This window comes from Bos indicus, chromosome 3 (assembly GCF_029378745.1).
Source record: "Bos indicus isolate NIAB-ARS_2022 breed Sahiwal x Tharparkar chromosome 3, NIAB-ARS_B.indTharparkar_mat_pri_1.0, whole genome shotgun sequence".
NCBI lineage: Eukaryota > Metazoa > Chordata > Mammalia > Artiodactyla > Bovidae > Bos > Bos indicus.
Window position 1 is genome coordinate 11770033 of NC_091762.1, and position 14893 is coordinate 11784925.

Here is a 14893-nt window from a genome sequence, read left to right on the forward strand (position 1 = left end):
CAGTGAAGGACAGGGGAGCCTGGCGTACTGCAGTCCATGGGGTTGCAAAGATTCAGACATGACTTAGTCACTCAACAACAAGTAGGAACACTTTGGGTTTACTGATGCTGACAGACACATATTTCTAAAACAGAACTCAAACAACTGCAGTCCATGGGGTTGCAAAGCGTCGGACATGACTGAGAGACTGAACTGAACTAAACTGAACTGAAGAAGGTCATGGGAACTTCCAGTCTATTGTGACTGATAATTTTGACTGCACCCCACCACAAAACTTGTAGGTTTTGAAACTGAGTGGGATTCAGTTGGAATCACGGACGTGGAGGCCTTTCTGCTCCCCCATTTCCTGAAGGCAAGATTCCAGCCATTATGACTTTCCCTGAGATCCAAAGCATGGATTTGAACAGTTGTTAATCAGGGGAGGGGCAGCCAAGAAATCACTGGAAACAAGATTAAAGAGACCAAAGAAGCTCATCAAGATCCTTGTTCAGTCATGCACTCCTTTCCTACTCTTTGCAACCCCATGTGTTGCAGCCTACAATAACATAGACCAGATATGTCTGCAACATAGACCAGAACCTGCCCCATGACTCGATGGTGCAGCAAACTGTGCCTTGATTGTCCTAGTAAGCATGCCAAAGGGACATTTTTAGGGTGGGGCATGCTCTCTGCTCCACTTCACTGAATACCCCTGTGTCAATATCCATGGAAACAAAACAAGATATTCCTGATCAACAGCAGAGCCTTGGCTAATCAAACTCCCCAGTATAACTATTCCCTAATGATCTCATGTGACTTCTGCCAATAGGAGCCATTTTGTCTTCCTGCTATGGAGAGAAAGAAGGCCCCCTGACTCCCTGCTTGCCAAATTATATGTGTCTGTCTTTTCATTACATGCTTGCCCCCATTTCAGGTCTTTCTCACCCGCTGTGCTGGATGTGTCACCCATGGACTACAGTATGTCAGGTTTCCCTGAACTTCACCACCTCCCAGAGTTTGCTCAAACTCATGTGCATTGAGTCAGTGATGTCATTCAACCATCTCATGCTCTGTCTTTCTCTTCTCCTCAAGTCTTAAACTTTTCCCAGCATCAGTGATTTTTCTATTGAATCAGCTGTTCACATTAGATGGCCAAAGTATTGGAGCTTCAGGGTCAGCATCCTTTGAATATTCAGGGTTGATTTCCTTTAGGATTGATTGGTTTGATCTCCAACACCACAGTTCAAAAGCATCAGTTCTTCAGCACTCAGCCTTCTTTATGGTCCAGCTCTCATATCCATACATGACTACTGGAAAAACCATAGCTTTGACTATACAGACCTTTGTCAGAAAAGTAATGTCTCTGCTTTTTAATATGCTGTTTAGGTTTGTCATAGCTTTTCTTCCAAGGATCAAGCAACTTTTAATTTCATGGATGCAACAATCTTTCACAGTGATTTTGGAAACCAAGAAAATAAAGTCTGTCACTGTTTCCATTGTTTCCCCGTCTATTTGTTATGAAGTGATGGGATTGGATGCCATGATCTTTGTTTTCTGAATGTAGAGTTTTAAGCCAGCTTCCTCACTCTCCTCTTTCACTTTCATCAAGAGACCCTTTAGTTCCTCTTTTCTTTCTGCCATTAGTGTGGTGTCATCTGCATATCTGAGGTTATTGATATTTCTTCTGACAATCTTGATTACAGCTTGAACTTCATTCAGCCTGGCAGTTCACATGATGTACTCTGCATACAAGTTAAATAAGCAGGGTGACAGTATACAGCTTTGATGTATTCCTTTCCCAATTTGGAACCAGTCCATTTTTTCATGTCCAGTTCTAACTGTTGTTTCTTGACCTAAATACAGGTTTCTTAGGAGGCAGGTAAGGTGATCTGGTATCACCATCTCTTGAAAAATTTTCCACAGTTTGTTGTGATCCACACAAAGGCTTTAGCGTAGTCAATGAAGCAGAAGTAGATATTTTTCTGGAATTCTCTTGCTTTTTCTATGATTCAATGTGTCGACAATTTGATCTGTGATTCCTCTGCCTTTTCTAAATCTAGTTTGTATACCTGAAAAGTAGTTCATGTACTTTTGGAGCTTAACTTGAAGGATTTTTACTATTACCTTGAAGTATGTAAAATGAGTACAATCGTGCAGTAGCTTGAACATTCCTTGGCATTGCCTTTCATTGGTATTGGAATTAAAAATGACCTTTTCCAGTCTTGTTGCCACTGCTGAGTTTTCCAAATTTGCTGGCATATTGAATGCAGCCCTTTCACAGCATCATCTTTTAGGATTTGAAGTAGCTCAGCTGGAATTCCATCACCTCCACTAGCTTTGTTCATAGTGATGCTTCCTAAGGTCCAGGTGACTTCACACTCCAGGATATCTGGCTCTAGGTGAGTGATCACACCTTCATGGTTATCCGAGTCATTAAGCTATTTTTTGTATAGTTCTTCTGTGTATGCTTGCCATCTCTTCTGAATATCTTCTGCTTCTCCTAGTTCCTTACTGCTTCTGCCCTTTATTTTACCCATCTTTGCATGAAATGGACCCTTGAAATCTCTAATTTTCTTGAAGAGATCACTAGTCTTTCCTGTTCTATTGCTTTTATTTCTTTGCATTGTTCACTTATGAAAGCTTTCTCATCTCTCCTTGCCATCTTTGGAACTCTGCCTTCATGGGTATGTCTTTAGGAGGCTGAAAACATGAAACATAAGAAGAGGTTAAGGGAGTGTAAGTCATGCTCACACCTTAATCTTCCCCAAGACTCCACATTTGACCCACTGTTATAAAACCCTCATCAAGGTCTCTGAGCTGAGACACACAGATTCTGAAGACAGAAGCCCAATATGTCTCCCTTTGCCTGGAAAATCTGTCCTTCTCTATTCACCCAAAGCTCTGTCTTCAGGATTTCTTCACCAGTGTTCTGAGAGGCTGAGTTTTCAGTAACAGCCTGAACACTTAACCTGGGGAATCTGATGTTATCTCCAGATACATGGTGTCAGAAATGGGCTGAGTTATAAGATCCCCAGCTGGCCAAAAGTGTTGTTTGTTAGATGTATGGAAAATCCCTTACCTCACACACTGGATCTGGGTGCTCAAAATCCTTGGATCACAATAGAATAAACACAAAGAGAATAGAAGAAAGGACATGATAAAGAAAATGATATGATAACAGGAAAAAAAAAAGTTAAAACTTAGTTTTTGAAAAATTTATAAAATTGATAATCTCCTGTAAATATCAGAAAGAGAACAGAGAGAGAACACCAATTTCTAAGATCTGTTTTTTTAAAAAACAGGGACATATGTAGTTATGAACCCCATAGATATTAATATGATTTAACAAAAAGAAGGTATTATGCACAAGCCAATATTTGGCAAAACTAATACAATTATGTAAAGTTTAAAAATTAAATAAAATTAAAAAGGATTAAAAAAGGATAAAAAAAGAAATCTGAAAAATTGGACAAATTTTGTTAAATCAAAATTTACCAAATGACACAGAGAAATAGACAATTTGAAAAGAGCTATTTTTATTTTAAAAAAACTGTTAAATTTAAACCTCCCTCCTCAAAAATAAGAAAACAAAAAATTCCAACATAAATCTTCACTGCTTAATTTTACCAAGTATTTATTTTAAAAATAGATATATCACAGAAGCTTTCTCTGAGAATAAAAAGATAGGAAAGCTTTCTTGACTTGTTTTATGAGGCAAAAAACTCTCAATACCAATACTTGACAATGGAATTTTAAGAATAGAAAAACATTATAAATAAAACATTAGGAAATTGGATCCACATAATACATTATAAGTAAGTTAAATAAACAAAATTTTGTTTTACCATTTGAGAATTTACGTGTGACTCAAAACAATAAAAATAGAAAAGATATAAAACATTTTGTCATCTCAAGAAATTCAGAATAAGCTCTTAATGAAGCTTAATAGTCATCCATAATAAAAATGGTAATAAAAATTTTAATAACTTTAAAAGAAAGTGTTCTTAATCTGAAAAAAATTATCCATGATACACTTAGAGCAATTACCATACCTAACGTTGTTTTTCAGTCACTATGTTGTGTCTGACTCTTTGCAGCTTCATGGACTGCAGCACTCCAGGCTTCCCTGTCCTTGACTATTTCAGGAGTTTGCTCAAACTCATGTCCATTGAATCAGTGATGACATTCAACCATCTCATCCTCTGTCATCTCCTTCTCCTCTTGCCCTCAATCTTTCCCAGCATCAGGGTCTTCTCCAAAGAGTTTGTTCTTTCCATCAGGTGGCCAAAGTATTGAACTTCAGCTTCAGCATCAGCCCTTCCAATGAATTTCAGGGTTGATACCTAATATTAATTGTTAGAATATTCTTATCCAGTAAAAGTAAAAAGATGAGAATGTCATCTGTCAGTTCTATGCACTGGTTCAGAGTCAATGCCATTGGACAAGAAAATGCAATAGAAGATAGTAAGAGGACTGAAAAAAAATGAGAATTTTCATATTTAGAGCTATTATGAGAGTATGAATAAAAAATCAAAAAGGATTTACAGATAAAATATTATACTTAATAAGTTAATTTAACATGCATACTGGAAGCAAGGACAAAATATTTTAACATATTTCTATATATTAGCAAAATCAAACTAACACATACACAGGGACAAAAACTCTTATATAAAAAAGAGTTGAAGAGCTCTTGTATTGTGAGACTTAAGATTTTTTTTTTTGAAAGTCTTTCATCTACAGGTCATAGTTAAAGTCATGAGTAAATTAACACTTTCCAAAGTAAGGAAACTTAGGGAAAAAAACACAAGTCCAAAAAACCACCTTTAAGATATGATGACTTGATGGAAGGAGGAGAAATAAAAGGAGTGAAGAAAACAGAGAAAAGCTATAAAAAGGATATGAAAAAGCTGTTACAAGACATCAGAAAGCAAAATAATTTCAGAATTTTAAAACAAGTAAAAATTCTAGCTCAGTTTTAAAAGGAAGAAATGAGATTGTTGTGCTCATATAACTGAAATATCCAGAGGCAGGTAGCCTCCAGATCTGCTCTTTGGCTCTGTCCACCCAAAGAAACGCAATGCCAAAGAATGCTCAAACTACCACACAATTGCACTCATCTCACACGCTAGTAAAGTAATGCTCAAAATTCTCCAAGCCAGGCTTCAGCAATATGTGAACTGTGAACTTCCTGATGTTCGAGCTGGTTTTAGAAAAGGCAGAGGAACCAGAGATCAAATTGCCAACATCTGCTGGATCATAGAAAAAGCAAGAGAATTCCAGAAAAACATCTATTTCTGCTTTATTGACTATGCCAAAGCCTTTGACTGTGTGGATCACAATAAACTGTGGAAAATTCTGAAAGACATGGGAATACCAGACCACCTGACCCACCTCTTGAGAAACCTATATGCAGGTCAGGAAGCAACAGTTAGACCTGGACATGGAACAACAGATTGGTTCCAAATAGGAAAAGGAGTTTGTCAAGGCTGTATATCGTCACCTTGTTTATTTAACTTATATGCAGAGTACATCATGAGAAACGCTGGACTGAAAGAAGCACAAGCTGGGATCAAGATTGCTGGGAGAAATATGAATAACCTCAGATATGCAGATGATACCACCCTTATGGCAGAAAGTGAAGAGGAACTCAAAAGCCTCTTGATGAAAGTGAAAGTGGAGAGTGAAAAAGTTGGCTTAAAGCTCAACATTCAGAAAATGAAGATCATGGCATCCGGTCCCATCACTTCATGGGAAATAGATGGGGAAACAGTGGAAACAGTGTCAGACTTTATTTTTCCGGGCTCCAAAATCACTACAGATGGTGACTGCAGCCATGAAATTAAAAGACGCTTACTCCTTGGAAGGAAGGTTATGACCAACCTAGATAGCATATTCAAAAGCAGAGACATTACTTTGCCAACAAAGGTCTGTCTAGTCAAGGCTATGGTTTTTCCCGTGGTCATATATGGATGTGAGAGTTAGACTGTGAAGAAGGCTGAGCGCCAAAGAATTGATGCTTTTGAACTGTGGTGTTGGAGAAGACTCTTGAGAGTCCCTTGGACTTCAAGGAGATCCAACTAGTCCATTCTGAAGGAGATCAGCCCTGGGATTTCTTTGGAAGGAATGATGCTGAAGCTGAAACTCCAGTACTTTGGCCACTTCATGCAAAGAGTTGACTTATTGGAAAAGACTCTGATGCTGGGAGGGATTGGGGGCAAGAGGAGAAGGGGACGACAGAGGATGAGCTGGCTGGATGGCATCACTGACTCGATGGACGTGAGTCTGAGTGAACTCCGGGAGTTGGTAATGGACAGGGAGGCCTGGCGTGCTGCGATTCATGGGGTCGCAAAGAGTCGGACACGACTGAGTGACTGATCTCATCTGATCTGATCCTGTTCTATTTCTGAACTTCATTCCTGGTCCAGTTTTAACTACACAACAAAATTCTACAGCAACTTTGAGCTTAGAATGAATTATACCATCCAGATGAAGAGTCCTTCTTTTTTCCACCACCGAATATAAACTGTAGACCTCAGTTAGGTTGCTGCTAAGTCGCTTCAGTCGTGTCCGACTCTGTGTGACCCCATAGACAGCAGCCCACCAGGCTCCCTGGTCCCTGGGATTCTCCAGGCAAGAACACTGGAGTGGGTTGCCATTTCCTTCTCCAATGCATGGAAGTGAAAAGTGAAAGTGAAGTCGCTCAGTCGTCTCCGACTCTTAGCGATCCCATGGACTGCAGCCCTCCAGGCTCCTCCGTCCATGGGATTTTCCAGGCAAGAGTACTTGAGTGGGGTGCCATCAGTTAGGTTAGAGCACCAATTATTACAACTAAGTGATGAGAAGGGAGGTGAAATGTTATATATTATCATCGACCTTAACCCTTATCTGGGGTCCATTTACTATCCAGGGACATTTGGAAAAGTTTGAAGATCTATTTTGTTATTATAACTTGGGGAGAAATTACTGGCATCTGGTGACAGAGTCTGGAGAAGGCAATGGCAACCCACTCCAGTTCTCTTGCCTGGAAAATCCCATGGGTGGAGGAGCCTGGTAAGCTGCAGTCCATGGGGTCGCTAACAGTCGGACAGGATGAGTGACTTCACTTGCACTTTCATGCATTGGAGAAGGAAATGGCAACCCACTCCAGTGTTCTTGCCTGGAGAATCCTGAGGACGAGGGAGCCTGGTGGCCTGCCGTCTATGGGGTCTCACAGGGTGGGACACAAATGAAGCGACTTAGCAGCAGCAGCAGCAGTGACAGAGGCCGGTTCAGTTCAGTTCAGTCACTCAGTCGTGTCCGACTGTTTGCGACCCCGTGGACTGCAGCACACAAGGCCTCCCTGTCCATCACCAACACCCAGAGTCCACCCAAACCCATGTCCATCAAGTCGGTGATACCATCCAACTATCTCATCGTCTGTCATCTCCTTCTCCTCCTACCTTCAATCTTTCCCAGCATCAGAGTGTTTTCCAATTAGTCACTTCTTCACATCATGTGGCCAAAGTATTGGAGTTTCAGCTCAGCATCAGTCCTTCCAATGCTGCAAAACTCCTACAAGTGCACTGAGCAACTCTCCGCAACAAATAATTATTCAGCCCAAAGTATCAGTAGTCCAGAGCTTGAAAAATCTTTAGACAGGATGTTCTTAAAATTAAATATGCATTCAAATAACCTAAAAGGCTTATGAAAACACAGCATTATAGTTCCCATTCCAGGATTTTTTTTCAATAGGTTTAGAGTTGAGCTTGAAAATTTTTTCTTCTGACAAGGTCACAGGTACTACTGCTACTGCTGTTTCATAATCCACACCCCCAAGATACACAGACTAATTAGGGTCCTGGCCTTAGCTGAGGGTGCAGTGAAGCATAGAACAGCATGCCTACCCTGTAAGATGAGGTGGTGTTCAATGCATGCTGGAGAAATAACGAGATGTACTAATGGATCAGAGAAAATAAAATATATCATTTGAAAAGTCATTTCCTACCCTGCCCAAATTTTAACATCTGTATTGTCCTAGCATGATGGGGTGGCAGAACTGTTTCCATTAACCCCGGCTGCTCCAAAACTTCCACTTGCTCTAACCTCCCTTCCTAAATCCTACCAAAAAAATGTACTCAGAATCTCTTCTCTCCTTTCCTGTTGTATTTGTTAAATAAGCTTAGATTTTTAAAGTGAAGTTTCTAGAAAACTGTAAAATAAGCAAAAGGATGAACAAACATAAATAAAAGTCAAAAATATAACTCAGTATCAAAGATATCACAGATATCAAAGATAGCACAGATATCAAAGTCCCTGAGAGCAATAAAATCCTCTTGACTCTTTCCTTAAATATTTAACAACCATCTGCACCATTACTCCCTCACCCATTCCAACTCACATTGAGAAATATGATCCTTTTCTGACAAATAAATCTTTACACGTAAACTACAAGGGCACAAGTGATTTTCTCCAGAGGAGTTCAGAGTAGAAACAAGGAAAGCATATTATTCTTGGCTATGTGGAAATATTTTAGTAAGACGAAAATATAGAATATCAACTAAAGAGGGGGAAAAAAAGAAGGAAAGGTGCTTTGGGGGAAAGGGATTTGAGACAATTATATCAACTCAGATTATGTTACAAAATAAATACATAGGCAAGTTAAAGATCTTGCCACCTAGAATATGCCCCTCTCTAAAGGAACTTATAAGTAGAAGAAAAAGAAAAACAAAAAGAACTGCAGTGTTGTGGATACTGAATACTGTGGACCTGAGCATGACATCAGTCAAAGGAGGGTTATTTCCACTGTACCATTAAGGAAGACTTCCTGGAGAAAGAAACTTCTTTGCTGACCCTTATGGTTAGAAAATCAGCCAGGCAGAGACAGAGAAATTATGTTACAAATGCTCAGCATCTTTGAAAATATAATTATCTTGGCACCATTATAGTTAGCTCACTTTGACAAATGGTATTACAGAAGAAACAGAAAACAAATTTTCAAATAAGAAGCAAAAGAGATATCATCATAAAAGTTGTGTACACCATTTCATTTATTACAAGGTACATTCTTTCCCACATCTCACATCCAATAAATCTGAGCAGATCCTAACATTAATATTGTCTTATAATATATGAACAACTTTAATTCTGTTTCTGATCTTACAATCTACAGGACCTCTGATTTGATCAGATGATTATTTGATGAAATATGATGAAATTGACTACTGGGCTGACCACTTGAGTTTCTGGGTTCCTGGGTACTTATTCCAAATGGAAAAGGAGACGGTGAAGGGCTCACATGATAGTCTGATATGACCTGTTAAGAGCACAAGCAAAAAATCACTCTGCATAAGAGATATTTCACACCATGTTCATAGCCAGCACTATTCACAAGAGCCAAAAGGTGGAATCAAACCATCTGTCCATAAGCAAATTAATTTATAATCTAAAGTTTATTACACAATCTTAAAAAGAAAAGAAATTCTAATATGTGCCACCACATGAATGAATTATGAGGACATAATGCTAATTGAAATAAGCCAGCCCCCCCCCCAAAAAAAACACTGATGATTCCACTTTTAAGAGGTTCAAGATTCATACAGAGATTAATATAGAGAGAAACTAGAACAGTGGTAGCTAGGGCATGAGAAGTGTAGTTTAACTGGCATAGACTTTAAGTTTTTCAAGACAAAAAGAGTTCTAGGTTTTGGTTGCACAAAGTGTTAAGATACTTAATACTACTAAACTGTACATTTAGAAATGACTAATGTGGTAAATTTTATGTCATGCATATTTACCACATTAAAAAAAATACATTTACACAAAGATGGGAGTTAGAAAAAAATGGGAAAGGGTCTGGTGGAAATATTGAGGCTAAAGTGACAGATAAAATGGAGGGAAAGAGTGAGAGGATGGACAGAAAAATAAAACTGAATGAAAAACTCACCAGCGCCTCCAAAACCATAATGCAAGACAGATCAAAAGGATGAGGGAGGGCACTATTATTGCCACAAATATCAGGCCAGTGGAGGTGGGGTGTCCTGGCAATTGAGAGAGGACACAGGGATATCTTCAAACCCATCCTCTGTTTCTCTTGGCCTTCTTGCCCACTTGAGTGTCAGCACCTCCACTACCCGCTTCTGACACATAGGCATCTCTGGTTCCCCCTTTCATATTCCTGGAAGGCTTATACTCACAGCCACATTTTATGTCTCTCTCTTGTCCCATCTCATGTAGTCTACATTTTCCTCTCTTACCTATTCTATACCTTAGATTAGCTAATTTCATTCCTCTCACACTGTTGTCCCAGAAATAAATCTCAACCTGACTCTCCATCTCTGTCTCAATCTCTCTCTCTATTTTCTCTCCCACTCTATCCCACCCTCTCTCATTCATTAAACCCCTCACCTTCTTCAGGCCCTCCCTCTGTGCTTGAGGACCACCTCTTCCCATCCCCAGCTGGGCCCCAGTTCCTTCTCACCCCAGTACAAGATGATGTCCTGGTCTCCTAGACTGCTGTGCCTCACTCGGCAACTCAGGCCAGCCACCTCTCCAGCTGCCACATCCAAGGTTATTCGGACATACCAAGTCCAGTCTGCATTGGGCATGAGGTCTCCTTGCTGAGTGCCAGGCTGCTCCTGCTCGCCCCTCATCCACATCACCCGCACAGGTTTTGGGTAGAATCCTGAGATGTGGCACACCAGCAGTAGGCGGCCAGGCCCAGGAGTGGGGCCACTGGACAGCCAGGCTTCAGGCTTCACTGGGGTAGGAAGGAGCAGTAAGAATGTCAGACTAGGACTCTAATCCAGGGAATAGAGACTCGGAAACTCACAAATTTGGATAGTGACCTCTTCCACTTCTTCAGAAACCAAATATTTTAATAATTAAAACACTCTCCTTTTAGGTACCTCCCACTTTTGAATTTAAAGAAGGTGATGAAAGGTGAAACAGAAAAGTCTTGGGGAGAGAACAGGACTAACCTTGCCTCTGCAGTTCTGCTTTCCCTGCATCAAGGACACTCAAGAGATATTGAGGGCAGGTTTCTAAGAGGAGCTTAGCTATAGTGTCACAGATAGCTTGGTACTGAATGATGAGTGCACAGAAACGCTGGGCCTTGCTGCCGCCCTCTGGGGCAGGTGCACATGAATCATTCTTGACGCTCACGAAATCCAATCCTCTGAAAGCTCTCTTCAAGAAGCTTCCTATGGCCTTCCCAGTATGCATCTCACAGCCTGCTATGCCCTGGATCACAAAGGGGTCTGGGTAGAAAGAAAACAGAGACAAAGTTATTTTTAAAAGCACACAAGAAAGAAAGAGATTGGAAAAGGACATGGGACTTTGGATTTTGATGGAAAGGTCTGAGATGCAAAATGACTCAAAAAAAAAAAAAATGCCGTATTCAGAGGCTTTTCAGAAAAAAAGGAGCATTTGGGAGAGTTACACATGTTGTAAATGGTGGAGATGTGCTCTTATAAGGAATAGGGTAGTCAAGAGGGGAGTCAGAAGTACAGCATTCCAGCCTGAAGGGGAGAATTACACTGAGAGAAGGGATCAGCCATAAGGTACTTGAGGAGACAGATTGGAGGGATTCATTCACTCAGGAACAGGGTAGGTAAAGTGAGGACTTGTTGCTTGGGGTTTGAGAAAAACAAGTCATACACAAACAAACCAGGAGATGTTCGCAAAGGAGGAATTTCATCTATGGCACAATAGTTCAAAGAATAGGAAATATCTGGGATACCAGGTGGAAGTATGGAGTCAGGGTTGGAGACTACTCTAGAGAGGTATATACATGCAGAGAGCATCCCCAGTTCAGAGGATTGTACTCACATTCCAACTGGAATTCACTGACATGGTCCCGCACTTCTCAAGTAAATCCAATGAGATAGACTCTAAATAGTTCCTCCAGCTCAGTCACCTCCTCATCACTCAAGTTGCCCTTAGACCAGGGCTTCAGGAAGATGGCAGTGCCTGAGTCACTGTCCAAGCCATGAATCTGCAAATTGTCCAACCAGCCTGAGCCTTGATTTTGAGCCCAAGTGCTGTTGGCAAATGTCGAAATCTGGATGACATGGAAGGAGGTTGGCCCCTGGAATGCTGTGGTGGTGGGAGGATAAGAAAAGTGAGGCAAAAGAGAATTAGGATAGAATGAAAAAGAACCCAGAGTATGAACAATATAGAGCCTGAAACAGTTCCCTGCCCCAAGGAGAGAGCTGGAGATAGAAGAGCCCAGACCTTTAGTGGTGGGTGCATCATCTTTTTATCCAGAAGCCCTGCACCTGTGCTGGAAACAGCCAGAGTTACTCTTATCATCCTCATTGTCACCACCTGGCACAATAACTGCTAGCAATAGAAGTGGCAGAAGCAGCATTTCAATGGGAAGTAGAGCTTCTGACTCTCAGAATTGGTATTTGATCTCCAATTTTGGCAAACCTTTTTCTCAGTACTTTATAGTGACTTCCTCTCTCCCTCAACTGACAAATCTCTTCTGCACACACATTGTTCATCACTGAAAAACTGTGCTTCCCACGGCTCTGGGCTTTTACTCTGTCTCTTGTTTCCTCTCCAGCTCATGACTTATAGATTTTGTTTTAATGTCTCTGGTCCAAATGATCTCCTTGATCTCAGTTCATATTTTTTTTATCTCACTTCATATTTATTACCTTGGAAAAGTTACCGTGCAATGTTGAAAGGTTATTTCACCTCCCTGATCCTTTATTTTCACATCTATTAAACAGAAAAATAATATTAAACAATTGATGAGCTTCCATTCTGTTTTTTTTAATATTTTTTTAATTTATGGCTGTGCTGAGTTTTCTTTGCTACATGCAGGCTTTCTCCACTTGTGGTGAGTAGCGTCTACTCTCTAGTTGCAGTACACAGGCTTCTCATTGCTGTGGCTTCTCCTGTAGCTGAGCACAGGCTCTTTGGCTTGTGGGCTTCAGTAGTTGTGCATCAGAGGCTCTAGGTCGTGAGCTCAGTAGTTGTGGCATGTGTGCTTAGTTGCTCCAGGACATGTGGGATCTTCCCAGATCAGGGATGGAACCTGTGTCCCCTGCATTGGCAGGCAGATTCTTAACCACTGGACCACCCAGGGAAGTCCCCAGTCTTTTTAAATCTAGAATTCCTTTGGTTTATCCACCCAATCTGAACTCTATGTCCATGGCCACTCTCCTCTAGCACTATGCCATTACCTCTTCCCAGTGTTCTCAATGGCCCCTCTTTTTTATCTCACCCCTCTTGCCTCATCTCTCTAATCTCACATTCTCCTTACTATATGTGTGTGTGTGTGTGTGTGTGTGTGTGTGTGTTGACAATCATTTACATGCAGGAAAATCATTTAAAACTCTTCTTTATCATATTTGATTCTGGAACCCAAGTCTCAGTCCCTGGTTTGGGAAGATTCCCTAGAGGAGGAACTGGCAACCCATTCCAATATTCTTGCTTGGAGAATCACATGAACGGAGAAGCCTGGTGGGCTACAGTACATAGGGTTGCAAAGAGTCAGACACAACTGAAACAACTGAGCACAAGTACATCAAAAATATACCTATAAATTTAATAATTGTCATAGAGCATTTGCTGAACATTAATAGACACTTAAAACAAAAATCCCCTCACAACCAGGTAAGATGAAAGAAAGAAAAAAAGAATAAAAAAAGGGGCCAGCAACCCTGATGGGATGCTGAATATGAATATGAAGGGAGGTCCCTACACTCAGAAAAAGAAAAAACCCTCAAGGTGGGAAAATCAGTTGGGACAGAAAAGGACCCTCTGGGATTAAAGAACACAGTGGATGATCTGTGAAAAGTAGGACAAAGTAAGTTAAACTTCACACATGACCTACACCACACCTCTGCACATTCCAGCTTGAATCATGAGTTGTCTGTTGCAAAGCGGGACCAGTTGCTAGAAAGAGGGGTTGGGAGTATAGGCCCAGGGAGGGGACAGATACTAGCTAAAAAAGAGGGACAGGAGTAAGGAGCTCCACAACTGGGAAAGTCTGTGGGAAAAGTGCTGGACACCACAGAAGCACGATATCATTGTTGAATGGTGCACTAAGGAGATAGCTGCCATTACAACCCCTTCCACCACCTGCCAATCTCTTTGTCATTCATGGGTGCTGAGAGGGGCTTCCTTCTGAGTGGGCCCTGCCCACCCATCAGGCCAGGGTCTCCACTGGCTACGAGGGCTCCAGAGGTCTGAGCACCACCCATTCCAAAGCCTTCTTGGGAATCAATCATGGGCATTTCCTGAGAAAAGAATCCACTGATACTGGCAGGGACTGAGTGCTAAAACATGGGGTTGAGAGAACTGATCGAGGAAGAGGAACACTGTTGGCTCCGTGGATACAGCAGAGGCAACAGGAGGGTGGGGATGCATGGCTAAGAATGCCCCTAGAGGAAGCGAGATCTGCCTGGAAGGAGATGCACCACTGTAGAGAGGCGCACAGGGAGGGCAGTGCTGACACCATCCCCACATGCCAGCTCCTACCTCCATGGGCACTGGGAGGGACTTCCACCAGAGCGAGCCACCACAGGTGGTTACAATCCTGTCTGAGTGAGTAATTTTGCCCCAGGCAGCTGCTGCTTTCCCTCCCTCTTGCCTAGACAGGGAACAAGTGTCTGAGGGCAGCAGACATGCAGAAATTGAGTCAAAACCCAAGCTTAGCCACATGGGCAGTGTGACTTAGGAAGAGGAATGGAAATCTTTCTGTACAGTTTCACAAGCCACATACAAAATCCCTGAGATAAGCTAGGTAAATCATGTATGTGTGGAATACCTAAATAGATGTGAGTACTCCTACAACTGAAACCAGTCTAGCCTTCATAGCAGTGGACATAGGGAGCAAATACATGCAGGAATTGGGCCAGATCAGAGTCTGAACTGGCCCCACAGTGCCCACAGCAGGTCCAGAGAACTACCTAGAGGCATT

The 14893-nt window shown here is 41.4% G+C and overlaps 1 protein-coding gene across 1 annotated transcript; it reads right to left on the reverse strand.

The window, feature by feature from the left end:
- Positions 1-9252: 9252 nt before the first annotated feature.
- Positions 9253-12328, reverse strand: LOC139179942 (T-cell surface glycoprotein CD1b-1-like). Its single transcript, XM_070780604.1, is given in 6 exon segments — positions 9253-9274; positions 9905-9998; positions 10439-10717; positions 10938-11216; positions 11788-12054; positions 12262-12328. Coding segments are annotated over 6 exon segments (1008 nt in total).
- Positions 12329-14893: the final 2565 nt, after the last annotated feature.